The 15,984-nt window shown below is 43.9% G+C and overlaps 1 protein-coding gene and 1 long non-coding RNA gene across 4 annotated transcripts in view; one reads left to right on the top strand and one right to left on the bottom strand.

The window, feature by feature from the left end:
• Positions 1–15,984, top strand: part of MYO7B (myosin VIIB) — a 49,205-nt gene that overhangs the window by 13,040 nt on the left and 20,181 nt on the right. For both annotated transcript variants that reach the window (XM_052687352.1, XM_052687351.1), the window contains exons 13-28: positions 1,370–1,580; positions 2,605–2,740; positions 3,014–3,174; positions 5,417–5,554; positions 6,446–6,598; positions 7,118–7,216; positions 7,745–7,839; positions 8,693–8,777; positions 10,067–10,195; positions 10,858–10,965; positions 11,185–11,364; positions 12,636–12,845; positions 13,657–13,821; positions 14,092–14,172; positions 14,601–14,728; positions 15,390–15,516. In XM_052687352.1, coding sequence (XP_052543312.1) covers positions 1,370–1,580; positions 2,605–2,740; positions 3,014–3,174; positions 5,417–5,554; positions 6,446–6,598; positions 7,118–7,216; positions 7,745–7,839; positions 8,693–8,777; positions 10,067–10,195; positions 10,858–10,965; positions 11,185–11,364; positions 12,636–12,845; positions 13,657–13,821; positions 14,092–14,172; positions 14,601–14,728; positions 15,390–15,516 — 2,206 coding nt within the window. The remainder of the gene's footprint in view (positions 1–1,369; positions 1,581–2,604; positions 2,741–3,013; positions 3,175–5,416; positions 5,555–6,445; positions 6,599–7,117; positions 7,217–7,744; positions 7,840–8,692; positions 8,778–10,066; positions 10,196–10,857; positions 10,966–11,184; positions 11,365–12,635; positions 12,846–13,656; positions 13,822–14,091; positions 14,173–14,600; positions 14,729–15,389; positions 15,517–15,984) is intronic.
• Positions 1,575–9,442, bottom strand: LOC128082821 (uncharacterized). Of its 2 annotated transcripts, none has more exons than XR_008207855.1 (3): positions 9,336–9,442; positions 3,733–3,849; positions 1,575–1,917 (listed from the first exon to the last, which is right to left on the bottom strand). It is a non-coding gene; the product is annotated as an uncharacterized LOC128082821 (long non-coding RNA). The 2 variants fall into 2 exon arrangements; XR_008207856.1 differs by lacking the exon at positions 9,336–9,442 and adding an exon at positions 8,912–8,963.

Genomic DNA, 15,984 nt, shown 5'->3' with positions numbered 1-15,984 from the left:
CAAATTTCCTTTCATTATTATTGTCATGCCCAGAAAAGCAGTGAAATTTCCATCACTAAGTTTCCCCACTGACAAATACCGTTCTTCTTTAGTCTTGGTCACATTTCTGCTTTCTCCTTCAGCTTTCACTGTGGTGCAGCCATTGCACATGTCTATTCCAGAACCCCAGGAATTTGCTCAGGGAAGATGTCTATGAAGCTGCTATGAGCAGGCAGCCACGAAGAGCAGATACATGTTCCCCTTGCTCCATAGCATTTTAACAAGACCTCTTGGGATGCTTCTGTATATAGCATAAAAGAGTCTGTGTTTTGATTCTCATTTCAGCTATGCTTCTGTTTTGCTCAGTGTTCCCCCATCACTCTTTGGGAACTACTTAATTTCTCTGCTTTTAAGGACAGGTCAGCAAAACACCTGGTCTGCATACCACTGTTACCTCTTGTACTGATGATTTCAGTCCCAGAGCACCATTTCTATATGCCCTTCTCTACAGAGACACCAGTTCTTTGTTTTATGGTACCATATCATCAGTACTCCACAAACTATCACACATAGTCTGCAGTCTACAAGCCTTTGGGATCAGAGTAGGGAAACTTTCTCCATCATGGGGCACCATCAACATGTGAGCAGTGTTGAGGCTGGTATGCTACAGTCAGTGAAGCATGTAGTAAACGACTGCGACAAACAGTGTAATTCATGTCACTCCATTTCCCTCCACCTTTGTCAACTCCTCCTTGATAAATCAATAAAATGTTCCACTTTTTTTATTCTTTCTAAATTCTGCATGGCAACCTTTTCCAATCCATTGCAACAGATGCACCTTGCTTGCATTCAGCAAGATAATATTCCTCACTGACTTTTAGAACATAATCTGCTCAGACCATCCTACATTTTTAATGCTCTTTCCTATTACTTTATGCTATCCCCAAAGGCTGCAGTCCACATGGGGCCTCACTGGCACACATTGTGCCACAGCAATTACCAGGTAATGAAACTCACATGCAGTATTAAGGATTAACTGATAAAAGAAGTGGTAATGCCATTGCAAGTAAAAACAGATTATACACTCACCCAGACATACTATTTTCACAGTTGTGTGTTCCCCTTTCTCTCTAGAGTTCCTTGAAACAGTTCATCCCTTGCTTAACCAGCAACACTAAGTCAACAGTTGGCTCTTTTTGCTCATCTTTATTAGAGCAGAAAATGCATCTCTCATGTTCCTAAGACAACACACAGTGGTGGTGATCATTAACATGGACAGTAGTTTATCTGGAAAAGTATTAAATATGGACAATAAACAAATGCCATAGAGCAGTGCAGCACTGGCCAAGGTCCAGGAATGACCATGGGTTCCCATCTCGTCTCCTTACAGCTTTGAGCAGCTCTGCATTAACATTGCAAATGAACACCTTCAGCAGTTCTTTGTGCACCATGTCTTCAAGCTGGAGCAAGAGGAATACCTTGCAGAGCACATTACCTGGAATAACATTGACTTCACTGACAATCGCCAGGCTCTGGAAGTCATTGCACTCAAGCCCATGAATATTATCTCCCTCATTGATGAGGAGAGCAAGTTCCCAAAGGTAACTTTCTGGTTTCATCTGCAATATTTGATTTTGAACACAGCACATCAACAATGCTTTACACACAGAAAAGTGCAGAGGAGGCTTTCAGAGACACTGTGAGAGTCAATACCCCTTTTAATTTGCTATATCAGTACTTTTACTGCCAGAGTGTGCTGTTCCTATTACCTCGCTGCCTTAAAACTCTTCCAGTTGTACCAGATGGAGAAGGAAGGAGATTCGATATTTGAAGAGGCTTTTTAGGAAATGTATGGATTTGCATATTGAGTACTGTTTTGCTGTTGGTCTGGGCTGCACCTTCCTCTTTCTTCTCTTGGATGACAGTCACAGTTGAGCTCTGCAATCGTGAAAAAAATGTCATTCTACAAAGGGCTGGTATCTCCAACAGAAGAACAGAAAAAGTAGCATCTGATCTCAAACATAACTGCTGTATATTTCCATGGTCTGCACATTTCCATGACAAGGGTAAGCAGGGCTGTCAGTACAGGAATCAGATGGCAGCACCAGCTTATCCAGGAAAGCAAGCTTCTGCCTCAGCTCACCTGTAGTCCTCAGGCAGCAATATAAGAGGCTTGTGTACAAACAGAGAGCTTTCTCCTTTCTTTCCTGAGAAGAGGGTGGTCTCAACTGTATGTCCTGTGATCAGGAGAAAAGTCTCTTCCATGATTCCCAGGGTACATGGCTTCTCAGATAGCACAGCACTACCCTACGATGGGCAAGTGAGCAGAGCTGCCCTCACATGCATCCCATGGGGATGAGGATGTGATGGCACCAGCTGGTTGCTGGCCTGTAGAAGTCACAGTCCATGCTGGGTATCTGCTTTGGGCTGCCTTCTGGGGATCTCTGAGTCTTGTACCAGTAGGGCAATGAAAGCAGGCCCTGTGTTCCTACCTGGTTACTTCACAAACAAGGGGCAGAATTTAAGCCTTTGTTATCTTGAAGCACCTTATGTGTTTGTTTGCTGGGCAGTCTTGTATTGTAATAGAGAATCTACTTAACTGTCCTTTTCTGTATTTGTTTCTAGGGCACAGATGCCACCATGCTTATCAAAATCAATTCCCTCCATGGAAAAAGCAGAGTCTATATCCCACCTAAGAGTGACCATGACACCAAGTTTGGCATTAACCACTTTGCTGGGGCTGTCTTTTATGAATCAAAAGGTGAGCTTTTCTTGGCTGGGTGTGGAAGGTGAAGAACATCATTTGTCATGGCTTTATGGCACTCCAGAGTAGTGTTGATCTGTAATTTCTCAAGATAAGAGTTTAAAACATTCAGGTTTATTTTGCTGAAGTCAGGAGGTCAAGAGGATTACTGTAAACTAATCATCAAGTTACTGTAGATGACGTGGATTTTAGCTTGGCAGAGTTGCATTACAGCCAGCAGGCTGCAGAGATGACAAGCTGTTCTTTCTTCTTTTTTTTTCCATCCTATAGATTTCTTAGAGAAAAACAGGGACACACTGAGTGCTAATGTAATGCAAGTGGTTCATTCCTCCAAAAATAAATTCCTGAAAGAGATTTTCCAGGTGGAAACAACCCCAACTAGTCTGGGACGTGGGACTATCCGGCATTTTGGAACTGACCAGGCCTACAAGGTTGGCTTTCTGACACTGTGATGCAGAACCAGTTAACTTCCCTACTAGAATGCTCTGCCTGTCCTTGACCTTCACTTTCTATTGTACTGTTTCTGCACATGCCTTCCCCTTTCATTTCTTCAAAGGATTCTGGAGGAAAAGTTAGGAGAGTCCTGGCCTTTCCCTTCTTGCAGAGTGGCTGGCTAGCACAAAGAGCAAACAGCTGTGCTGTCACAGAAGGCCGCTCCATCTCCCATAGACAGTCTCACAACTTGCACATTGCTGCAGTGTTAGCTCTCCCTCCACTCTCAGAGCCTTTGTGACAAAGTTGCTGGTGGCTAATTGTCAGAGAAACATCAGTGCCTGACGGTGTCAGGAGCCTCAGTGAAGTGCAGTGGTCTGGAAATGCTGTGGGCCAGAGTTCAGGCTCTCTGCCTTGCTGCAGTTCTCACTTATCTTTAATTGTGAGCCTTTAACCATGCAGCATCACTACTGGGTGAAGGTACTTTTGCTCTTAGTTTTTATATCTCTCTGCTTCCTTCTCAGAGTAGAGGGTGAACAGTTAATTTGTTGACTTACCTGTTATCTCCCTGTTCTCCTGGCTTTTTTTTTCTGATCCTGTTCTCTCTTCCTCAGTCTCTAGCCCAATGTGGCTTTCTGCTGTCCAGAACATCTGGCTATGGACAGGTAAAAGATCTGTGGGAGAAAAAAGAAGTAGTACCAGATACAACATAGAGATGGCTTAGCATCTATTAGACATTATGAGTAACTTAAGATTAAATATCAGGCCTATCTATGTTGTCTGATGGGTTTTTCTCTTTAAATAAGGTTGTGTTATTGGGGGGAAAAAAGTTTCCTTAGGAGAACATTTAGAAGTAGAGCAGCATGAAAAGAAAAGAGTTACTAAATATGGATACCATCCACAAAAAGTCACCACCACCCCAGCGACAAGTGCCACCTAACAGTGTCATTTCTAGAGGCAGGCAGTGAGGCTGGGAGGGCCGGGCTTCAGCCTTCTGAGACCATCCCATTGATTTAGTGGTACAGCAGAAAAGCCCCTGGGGTCTGGGAGTGCAAACTGCTTTTGGCACTAATGCAGTTTAAACATCCATATGATGTTATCGTATCTACTTCAAACAGATGTTTGCTAGGGCTAAAAAGCATCACAGCTGCTATTCCCAGGAGCTACTTTGCAAGGCATGAGTGTTTGGTCGCTGGAGGGCAGCATTGGCACACAGCTGAGAGCAGAAGGTGGCAGCTCAGGCGTTGAAAAGGGCACTTTGAATGTAAGAACCAGCAGAATGAGGGACTGTAAAGATCATTAAAGTAACGAGAGCCACTGGGATTTAAATTTATCTGCAGTGGGAAAAACAAACAAACAAGCAGGGAAAAAAACCCTGACAACCTGAGCTAAAACACAACAAAAAGTTGTATTGTGCTGTAATGACTCCAAGCTCATAGGAAGACTGTAGGAAAAAAGCCAGTGGATTCTTTTTGTTACTTGGAGTCTGCACTGCTCTCACTGTAATTTAATACACCCTTAAACACAGAAGGAGCAGTTAAGGCCTGTTGTGATAATGTTTGGAAGAGGACAAAGGTGGAACTGTGCTTGCAGGGAAGCTGGGGAAGTCAGGAGATAATTGCAGCCAAGTGCAATCCTTCTGGGCTTACACTAGTGCAGCTGGGCCAGAATTCAGCTCAGAAGCTGAGACATAAAGCACTGCATCTGCAGGCAAAAATAAAGCAGCTTTTACATTATCCTCCAGTAGAAGTTTGCCTTTCACTACTTACTGTAGTGTTAATGAGCAGGGAAACCACCCTAAAGGTTAAAGAAAGAGCTGTTGTGAATCCTTGCAGCGCTAGCTGGCTATGAGCTGGCAGCAAACTGCCTGCCTGCTCGAGAGGCTATTTTTGGGAGTGGCAGTTTCCTGCCAAACTTTCAGGCATGCATCTGTGAATAATAGCTTGGCACCCAAGCCCTACACAAGGCACAGTCTTGGTTAGAAGAGACAGGCCTATATGGGCTCCTGTGGGTTGAATTTTTTCCTCCACTGCCAGCCCTACTGCTAGAACTTATGCCCAAGTAGCGCTGGGCTATCACTGAGGTTGTAAGATGCAGATGGCAGATTTAGCTGCCTCGTAGGTAAATAACATTTCCTGGCTGTTGTGTGGTACCATTACCTAGGACAGAAATAGGAAGCTTTATTAACTGGCCCTCTGGTGATGAACAGTGTAGCAGACAGCATGTGCTTACTCTTCCCAGGGCCTGGATACCACCAAACGGCTCTCTACTCTGGGAGGACAGTTCAAGCAGTCCCTGGAAAAGCTAATGAAAATTCTTGCTCAGTGCCAGCCATACTTCATCCGCTGCATCAAACCCAACGACTACAAGAAACCACTGGTAATGATTTAACAACATAAGGTCTTGTTTTCCTTAAACTTTTTGATGAGAAAAAGCTGTCAGTTCCGGTGTAGGATTTTCTATCTGTACTTCAGACAAGAACTGCAGGACAAGGTATTACTGCAATGAAAAAGGGCAGTATGATATAGCAAGATTCATTTATAAAATCACCTGTAAATCCATACTAGAGTGATGGGTGGCCAAAAGAGCACTGGGAGCTGCTGTAGAAGCCGTTCTCGTAACCAAAGACCCAGAGAGTTTCCAGCCCCCAGGAAGGGGACAAATAGAAACTGAGATCCAGCAATGACTATACCATGAAATAGCTTGAGAGAGATGAAGAAAGCTGTGGGTGAGAAGGATGATACAGCTGGATTTGACACCACAGAAGAAGCTCAAGTTTGCAATTAAAATGTTTGGCTGGGTCTTGGGGGATCAGAACCCAGTTGTTTGTTGTTGGTCGAGTGACTTAATCATTTTTAAAGTTGTGCATGTGGATTAGTGAGCCTATTTTTAATCTACATTACAAGAAACTTACAGCAGTCATGCTGTGCTAAGCCCAAAGGAGGTAAGTTTCTGTTGCAGTTTCTTGCACCTGCAAAACAATATGATCATTCACCTGAAATTACATTTATAGAATTGAAGACGGTTGCTAAAGCCAGTCAGAACTTAATAGATTTTTTTCTGCCACCAAACACACGTGAAGACTCTTTAAAGTGGCATATTTATGCCCATAGCTAATTAATCTGGGACACTGAAACAAGAGTACAGTTAAGAAGAGCATAGCAGCCCGTTTTGCAGCTCTCTGAGTTCTCAGGATAAGAGATGCGTCCTGAGGAACGTTGCATGTGCAGCCTCTTTCTGCACTAACTCCTTGTCTGCTCTCCTTTACAGCTGTTTGACCGGGAGCTGTGTATCAAACAGCTGCGATACTCAGGGATGATGGAGACCATCAGGATCAGGAAAGCTGGCTACCCAGTTCGTTACACCTTCGAGGAGTTCTTTGAGAGATACAGAGTCCTCCTGCCGCGCTCTGCTCTAGAAGCGGTGTGTTAGCATGTGCTTGCTTTAAGCAAATCTAACTCTTCCTTATGAGGCGTTAGGTCTTTCCCACTGGAGAAAGTTCTTAGATTACTGCTGGCATAGCAGAGAGAGCCGTCATTGCTGGAATGGTAGCTAAATACTGAGAACCTCACTTGGCCCTCAGCCAGAAGTAGAGTGCTGTTAGGTCCAGCTACCCTGGACTTGCTCCACATAGACACTCCAGGCAGGGTGGCATTACTACTGCCCTCAAGTTGTTTGTTTTTCTGCAATTACACACTTCTGACATAGTCAGAATTGACAATTTCCTGTCATTTTAACTCTGGAATGCTTCACCAAGCACTGATATTCCTCCTTTTCTTGACCATTTGAGCTTTCATTCATTATCCTGTTGGCCCAGAGGTCTGTCAGACCTCATCTGTTTGCATTCTTTGCTCTTTGAAATGCAGAACCATAGGTTCCTTACATAGTACAGCCACTCTGTTTCCAAACAAGCCCTAACATAATAATGCTTTTGCACATCAGGTGAAGAATGATGCTCGACAATGCTGTGTCAGAATCTCTGAAGCAGTGCTGGGCAAAGATGAAAGCTGGCAGGCTGGAAAGACAAAAATGTTCCTTAAAGTAAGTAAAAAGAACAGTTTGTCTCTTCTCTGAAGAACTGGGCACTTCACCATAAAGCTTGACCTGTCAGCACAAGAGTGGTGACCTAGAAGGACTGGGTTCTCTCAGAGGTCTCTCTTGAAACTCAGACTGGATCTGTGTCCTCGAAGACAATGCATTTTGATGGACACAAGCTTGGTGTATGAAGGGGCTTTTCCCATTCTCCAGTGGTGTAGCTCAAACAGCAGAGTGTGATGCATTGGACTCTGCTCAAGTCCAGAGCATAAAAAAATAACTGCATACCAGCATATTGTCACAGAGAACTTCCTTGCCCTAAGCAAGGTAAAAAACATCCCTTATTTAGGCAAATTTTGTGCTTGTTCATTGCTACTGCCAGACACTGGGTGGTGCACACTCTTTCTACTGCAGATTGCACATTTGAATCCCACCTTGCCACACTGATTCTGCACCTCTTTCAGAACTTGCGTCCAGTTCTCAGGAGTTGTGGGGATGTTTGTTCAGCTGTATATCAATATTTTCTTTTAACAGGATTATCATGATACAATATTGGAGTTGGAACGACAGAAAATACTCACAGATAAGGTTCTTCTTATCCAGAAGGTGATGAGAGGTTTCAAGGACAGGTCAGTGATGGTAAAGAAGGGAATTTGATTAGGTTTGAAGCACTAACATTTGTACTGTTCTTTAACATCCTCACTGAAACGTCTCTGGTTATATCAGTCCTACCTTCCACTGGCCCTAGATTCTATGCTCATCATGTAACAGTGCATCGATGCCAGTTTTGCACAAAGATTCTGTCCCAGTTTATCATAATTATGCTTTTCAAAATGCAGGATTGTTGCACGTACAACTGAGAGGAAGGGTTGGAAGGAAGATTTGCACTTAATATTCATAGCAAACAGCATAGATACCTTATGAGGTATCTGGAAAACAGGAAGTTTGTGTGCAATCTGTTCTTTCCAGAGCAACAAGAACCTTCTTTTTTAGGATACTTCTTTAATATAAGTCACAGAAAAAAAATAGGAAAGAGAAAACTAAGGTAATAGAAAACTGCCTAGTCCTCCACCTTGACAAAGATGCACAACTCTTATTTGGCTTGAAATATTCTCAAAATGGACACTTAGTTACTGACAAAAAAAATAGTTGTCCTCAATAAATGCTTTATGTCATGATCTGTATTTATTAATATTAGAATATTAATATTAATATTACTTAGTAATATTAATATTACTCAGAAGCAGGAGGTACAGCCCTTGCTGAGCTTCAGACTTGCCCTAGCAAAATGTCTACTAATAACAGAGCTAGTTAGTGTAGCTTTAGTTCTTCTGACTCCAGTATTCCTACTCAGCAGCAATAGCTGAGATCAGAGTGTAGAAATCCCAGAAACAGAGAAAACCCACCAGCCTTACTCTTTATTCTTACCATATGAAGCAGCAGAGATAACCTATTGCTTCTTATCTCATCTGTTTGCAATAGGAAGCAGTTTCTGAAACAGAGGAAGTCTGCCATATCTATCCAAGCAGCTTGGAGAGGCTACTGCTGCCGGAAGGATTTCAGGATGGTAAGAAGTGTGTGTGTGTGTGTGTAACAACCAGAGAGATCAGCACAGCAGATTGGTGATACAGGAGATATAATGACAGAGGGACTAGTGCAATGGAAAGGTGTTCTGCAAAGCAAAGCAAAGTGCTCACCCACCTCTGAAGATCGAGGCTCACAAGGAAAACTCCAGAAGGGAAAGATCTCCAACTAGAGAGCCTTCCCCAGTGGCCCCCTTAATTGGGGCCTAAGAGAGGTGCAGCCAGGCTCCACCCCTTCCAGTCACACAGCTGAATTGCCTTCACCTGTGCTCCTAGGGATGACCAGGTCCTTTCCCCAGGTGTTCAATCAGTGAGTCAGGCTGGGACCCAACAATTACAATACAGTGTGTTGTATTTATATCATGCCTTGCCAGGCTGAGGGAAGTAGAGAGAATTAAAATATTCACAAATTAAGAGGAGAGAAGCAAAATGGCAGGGTACAAGGAAATGATTTGTTGGGTCCAAGGAGGACTCTGGAGCATCTCGTGGCTTCCTGAGCCTGTGATGTTTCTGCTTACTGGTGAAATAGTAACACAACTAACCTCTGGCAGTCCTGGCTCCAGCATCCTGGCACCCCAGTGCTGCCACAACTTCTGTTCCAAGGCTGGCATTTGTGCATCACTGACAAGCTGTGATCAAAGGGTCTTCCACAACTGTTAGAGCAAAACTGGGAATCTATAACAGAAAATAACAGCATATCAATCTCTCTCTTTCAGTTATTTTTTTATTTTTAATAATGGCTGAATTTGTGTAGGTTGACATTTTTGTGGGTGAAAAAAGCTGGGACGTATTGGTGGTGCTCACATATTGTGTATTTCTGTGAGAGAAATTATTAATATATAGAACCTCCCATTCATAAAGAGCAAGAGGAGAAACTGCCAGTTTCAATCAGGAATGTTTTCTATTTTGCATCAGTGACCCAGTCCCTGTCTGAAGATAGGATCTATTTCTGACTCCACCTTTCCTAAGGCTATGCCCTGTTTGTCTTTTTCCCATTCACTTGGTTTAGTTTCTGCTCTCTTTTTCCCCTTGTCATCAGCTCAGGCTACTCCCTAGAACGGGTCCTCAAGTGCACACTCTCTCACATGATTTTAAAGGCTGAACTGACAGAAATCAAAGTATTCCAAGTATTCCCTTGGATGGCAGTATTCCCTTAACCTCTCCCAATGTCTTTATCCAGCTGCAGAACTTTGTGGTCTTCTACTCATCTCACTGAACCCCAGACTCACTTGATTGAATCATGATCACTTCTTTTTTTCTCCACCTCCTACAGATTATGCTGGGCTTTGGGCGCCTGCAGGCCCTCTACCGGAGCCGGCAGCTTGCTAAGCAGTATGAAACAGCCCGGGCACACATCATCAGGTTTCAGGCTGCTTGCCGTGGCTATCTAATACGTCAAAAGGTAGCAGCTGTTTGTGTTATATACAGGCATATACAAGGGGCATGTTTGCTTGCCAAACTTCACAGAGGATGAAGAGGGGGGTATACGTACGTGTCCAGATATTTTGTCAACATGACGTTGTTTCTGTGAGGTTCTGAGGCATGATGACCACTAAGTGTTGCCATAGCATAGCACCAGATGTGGATATTTATTTTGGAACGTTTTATTTTGAGGTACAAAAGCAGGTATGATCTTATTTACACGTTCTTCCTGTGTTCATTCCCATGGATCGGAACCTCAGTGACAGAGCAGAAATGTTTTTGACAGAAGGGAGAATAAAAGGATAAAAATCATTCCTGCAAAGGAAGATTAATTTCTACAGCAAGGCCTGATAATGACACTCAGGGAATCCTGATGTAGTGTATGTTGGTATGCACTACCAGATAAAGTCCTGTGCTTACTACCTTGGCTATCTATTGACATGGAAACTCTTGGCTGTGGTTTTCTTTCTGTATTATATCTTGTACAAACAAGACAAAACCAGTTAGCAGATCTCTGCCTGTGGCTCATTCCCTAAATGGAGTAGTCCCTGCTGGGATAAAACCCTGGTGTGGACAGCTTGCTAGTGGTGTAACTTGCTCAGCAGTTTTGAAAACAGTAACAGAATGGTTCTGTTCCTACAGAACAAGGTCAAGCTGGAAGCAAGGAATATCCGCTTGGAAGAGGAGGAACGTCTCATTAGCATCCTTGGCCCAGTGAAAGCAAGGGAAGATGCTGTGAGGTTAGAAAAGGTAGGTGTGTCAGCTAAAGAACAGTGAACATAATATGCTTTTCCTGTATAATTGCTAAGTGATGCAGTTCTTGAATATAGAACATTATTATTAATAGATCAACAGTCTACAAAGACAGCTGTGGGAGCAAAGCACTTCGTAATTGTGTTTTATCCTCACACCCATTTCTTTTAGCAGAATGATGTTCCAATCATGCTTTATGAATTTCTATGTTTAAAGGAACACCTGGCTACTGTGGAAGAAAAGGAGGAGGAAGAAGGACAAAGGATGAATGATGATTTTGTCGACAGACACACAAATTATGATGTTATCAGTGACCAGGAGATGGTGGACAAAATTTTTGGGTTTTTACCTTCTATGATTGGAGGCCAAGAAGGACAGGCTCCTCTAGGCTTTGAGGTACAGTGGTCATGTTAGTGTAAATTTAACAAATCTGTTAGAATTCCGTCAGTGGTCAATTCTATTTACTGAACTGTTCAGTCTCTTGGGGAACCTGCTTTCAGAGGTCAGTTCCCAAAGTTTTTGGCCATTGAGGGACTGTCTGTCGTCACACTTATTTCCTTATCCCAGTAGACCCCCACCAAATAATGTCATTCTGTCCATTTTGGCACCAGCTACATGATCTGCTTCTTGTGCTCTCACTGATTTTCCAGCTGGCACAAGCTGGAAGTTCACGACCTAAGTTACCTCATGTTCTGAAAAGCAGCATTTGACTGATAGCTGAAGAACTGGCTGTACATCTACTATCTACTGATGTCCATTTGGACAGGTGGAGTAGGGAGAGTGAGTAGAATAGAATAGAATGGTCTGGGTTAGTACAGAATGTGAGCAATAAGACAGAACCTGCATTTTGCAACCAGCAGTGTTCTTGGTCAGCTGAAGACCAAGGCAGGAGAACAGACTGAGTCCCAATAGTCTGTTGGTGGTGGTTGAAAAATGGCTTTAGTGTTAGCTGGAAAGTACATAAAATATCAGATAAGAGAGAAAAAGATGCTTCTTACCACAGAATAACAGAATGGCTTAGGCTGGAAAGGACGTTAAAGATCATCTAGTTCCAACCCCCCTGCTGTGAGGCTGGGGGCCCCATCCAAACTGGCTGCCTAAAGCCCCATCCAGCCTGGCCTTGAGCACCTCAGGGAACGAGACGTCCACAGTTTCTCTGGCAGCCTGTGCTCACCATCCTCTGACTAAAAAATTTCCCTCACATCTCATCTAAATCTCTTTAAGTTTGAAATCATTCCCCTTGTCCTGTCACTTTCTGTCCATGGAGAAAGTCAATCTTCCTCCCATTTATAAGCTCCCCTTTAAGTACTGTAAGGCTGCAATGAGGTCTCCCCAGAGCCTTCTCCAAGCTGAACAGGCTGAGCTCTCTCATCCTATCTTCATAGGAGAGGTGCTTCAGCCATTTGATGATCTTTGTGGCCCTCCTGTGGACCTGCTTCAACAGCTCTGCATCCCTCCTGCACTGGGGCTGATCACAGTACTCCAGATGGGGCCTCATGAGGGCAGTGCAGAGGAGACAACCCCTCCCTCTCCCTGCTGCCACCCCTCTGTTGGTGCAGCCCAGGGTACGGTTGGCCTTCCAGGCTGCAGGTGCACACTGCTGGCTCAAGCCCAGGTTTTTGTCCACCAGAACCCCCAAGTCCTTTTCTTCCTCGTGTTCTGTACAGGATTTGGAAACAAAGCCCAGCAAGCTGGAAGAAGTAGACCTGGACATGATTCCTATGAGCGTGGAGCTAGAAGAGGAAGCAGATGGCTTGGAAGACTACACCTTCCCAAAGTTTGCAGCTACTTATTTCCAGGGGTCATCTACGCATACGCACATCCGGAAACCACTGCGGCACCCCTTACTCTACCACGACGACAAGGACAACGTCCTGGTATCTTGCTCCTTGTTGATCAACCTGCTCCCCTCACCTCAGGCACAGTCCTAGGAGCCAGAGACTTTAGAGCCAAGCAGATACTCCTAATCACTTGTATGAAAGTAGTTGTTCACATCAGCGTTTTGTGGTGCTTTGCAAGCAGATGCCTGCCTTTGCACGTAGATGCCTGCCTAGCACAAGATCTTTGGTCGCCTTTAGTCTGAGCACTCTGAGGTTTACTGTGACCTCTTCAGATGCCCTTGGGTCCAAAAGTGGACAGAGGAAGCCTCAGAGCTTGCCTAACTCTCTGCTCTTGTGAGGGTTTCTGTCTGTAAGCTAGGAGAGGACAGGCAAACTGGGCCTCCAGATTTTCCTGTTGAATCACAGAAGGGTGAAGAAGGGGAGGTTTTTTTGATGCTAAGCATCCTTGTAGAATGCTGCAAAAAGCTTTGCTTACTATTTCTGGGTGTCAGGGCTCCTGGAAGAGCTTGCAGCACTGCTTCTCTGTCCAGGTGGGTAAAGGCAGGGTGCTGTTCAGCAACAGTTTCTCTTTTTCATTCCAGCCACAGCACACCTATGAAGTGCCAGTAAAGAGGAGTGCTGAGAGCTGAGCAACCACAGAGCATATCTGATATTCTCACTAGAGCTGCACCCTCTTGCTGAGAGTGTTGTGAATGTTGCTCATGTGGTTGGACAAGAAAGTAAACTTCAGGTGTGAACGGCAGGAGGATACAGGGATTAACAGCCTGAACTGGGTAAAAGAAGGAAGAAATAGCGTGAGGCATTTTGTGCATTTGGCAGGGTCTGACTGTGCCTCTTGTCTCTGCAGGCTTCTCTAGTTGTGTGGGTTATCATCCTGAGGTTCATGGGGGACCTACCAGAGCCAACAATGTTTGCCAAGAACGCCACCAAGAGCGGTTCTGTGATGACACAGATATATGACACACTTGGCAGGAAAAATCAAGTCCAGTTCAAGAATGACAGCCCAGATATGGTGAGATGATCAAGCTATGCTTGTATTTTCATATACTTTCCCTGGTTGCTATGCTGTTCTACTGAGACAGAAAAGCTGAGGAACCTTTGCATGCTGCTGTACTTGAAATAGCAGAATTGCAAAAGGATGCAGGGTCAGTCCCAGGAGGACAACACAGCTCCTTCTGGCCAGAGAGGGCAAAACAAAAACATCTCCATTTGTCTATCTTTCCTTTCTCCATGAATAGTTCTTGCTGTGCATAATTTCCTATATTGGCAATATTTGTTGTAGAGAGAAAGCAAAAAGGATAACAAGATTTCCAAGAGCATCTCTTCCCTGAAGCTGAAACGGTCCTCCAAGTTGACAGGGAAGGTAAGAACTAGAAACAAATGGCCCTTCAGTCTCTTTGCCTGGAGCTTCATCCAATGTGCATTGATGCTCATTCTCTGGCAGATTCACTTCAACCCTTACTGCTGGAGAGGGTGAGCAGTTTATGACTGTGAATTGTTGATATTACAGAACAGTTTACCCAGAGCCCTGAGTAGACTGAACCACCGTGTGCTTAGGGCTGTACAGGACGTACCAGAATGTTTTCCTAGCCAGTAATAATAGTGCAGTAACACTGTATTTTATGAGTTAGATTGTGTGGGGAGTAAGATCTGTTCCTAACTGCCATTGCTCTCAGCGGGAAGAGTTTTAGCCAGAATGACTGAGAAGGAATGTCTCTTATTTCCATCACAGCTGCCTGGTAAGAGGGAAGGTTTCTAGAGCACTCAAGAGCTCTGACTGGTTTCTTTCAGGTGACAGACCAGCTGAAAAGTGGAGAAGAGGGTTTCCAGGAGGACAGCTCAATCTCTGAGAGACCCATGTCCAACCTAGAAAAAGTGCACTTCATCATTGGCAATGCAATTCTGCGCCCTGCCATCAGGTAAGAAACTTGCACTTCCTTTCTAGGATGAAGCACTCATTACGTCAAGGAAATCCCCCTTCCTAAATCCGTGGGGCACTTTTCTAGTGCTGGAAATGTCCTTTTTTATCTCTGAAGATTCCCAACTGAAAGTCCAAACCAAACACTACAGCTGAGACCATAAGCCATATATAACTTACATCTGAGGCCTCTCTCCATTGTTTCCTCAGTGTCCTAAAAGTATGAAATGAAGCAGGATGCCCCCCTCCTCCTTGTCCCCAAACCCACACATGCACTGACAGACAGGAGCCATGAGACACAAACCACATACTGTGGAGAGCTTAGAGCCAGCTTCACACAAGGGAGACAGCAGTGCTATCTGGCATCTGGATGAAGCAGGAACTGTTGTCCCCACCCAGCTCCCTGGCTTGTCACAGCAGGAATTCCAGCACCGGAACTGAACTTGAACTGGTTGAGTGACCAGGGGACCAGAGGACAATAGGCTTACTTTGAGCCTTTTCCTACCAACAATAACAGCCAGTTATTTCCAGCTGTACACTACAGGTGGTATCCTAGTTATTGTAGCTAAATCTAGCTCAGATCTACTTATTTCTATCAAGCTTGCAATGGAAATGTCTATTTCTACCATCGTTATCTTTTGCTTCCACGTGTTTTGTTACAGAGATGAGATTTATTGCCAGATTTGCAAACAACTCACTGAAAACAGCAGCAGGAGCAGCTATGCTCGAGGCTGGATACTTCTGTCACTTTGCCTTGGTTGTTTCCCCCCTTCAGACACATTTGTGAAGGTACATAATTCACCTTTCCTATAGCAGTGCAAATACCTCAGCTGACCTGGTTTCTTTTGTTTTGCAATGTTTTGACACAAATAGCCACGTAAAACATCTGTCTGCCATAGCAGCTGCTGCTATGATTCAGTAGGAAGGGTCTCATCTCATATGTTTATCTTGTAATTTAAAGAAATGATCACTGTACTCAAATTATTTTTCATGACTTGCCGTGCAAGTTAGATACTGCAGTTGATACAGCTCTTATTTGAGATCTTTAAGAATCTAGCACCTCTCCACTTCTGCTTTCCATCATTTTAAACCCATCTTTATTTACAAAACTAGTAATTAAGTATACTCAGAAGTCCAGTGTAAAATAACCCCACATATTTTATCAGTTCTTACCCTGTATCTCCAAGCCCCATAAAACTAAATAGATTTGGATTTGAGCTCCTTAATATATATTTTTAGTACCTTGATTTCTAAATC

Source organism: Tympanuchus pallidicinctus, unplaced genomic scaffold (assembly GCF_026119805.1).
Source record: "Tympanuchus pallidicinctus isolate F22 unplaced genomic scaffold, pur_lepc_1.0 scaffold22, whole genome shotgun sequence".
Lineage (NCBI taxonomy): Eukaryota > Metazoa > Chordata > Aves > Galliformes > Phasianidae > Tympanuchus > Tympanuchus pallidicinctus.
The sequence above is the reverse complement of the archived record's forward strand: the minus strand, read 5'-3'. Positions and strand labels throughout refer to the sequence as shown.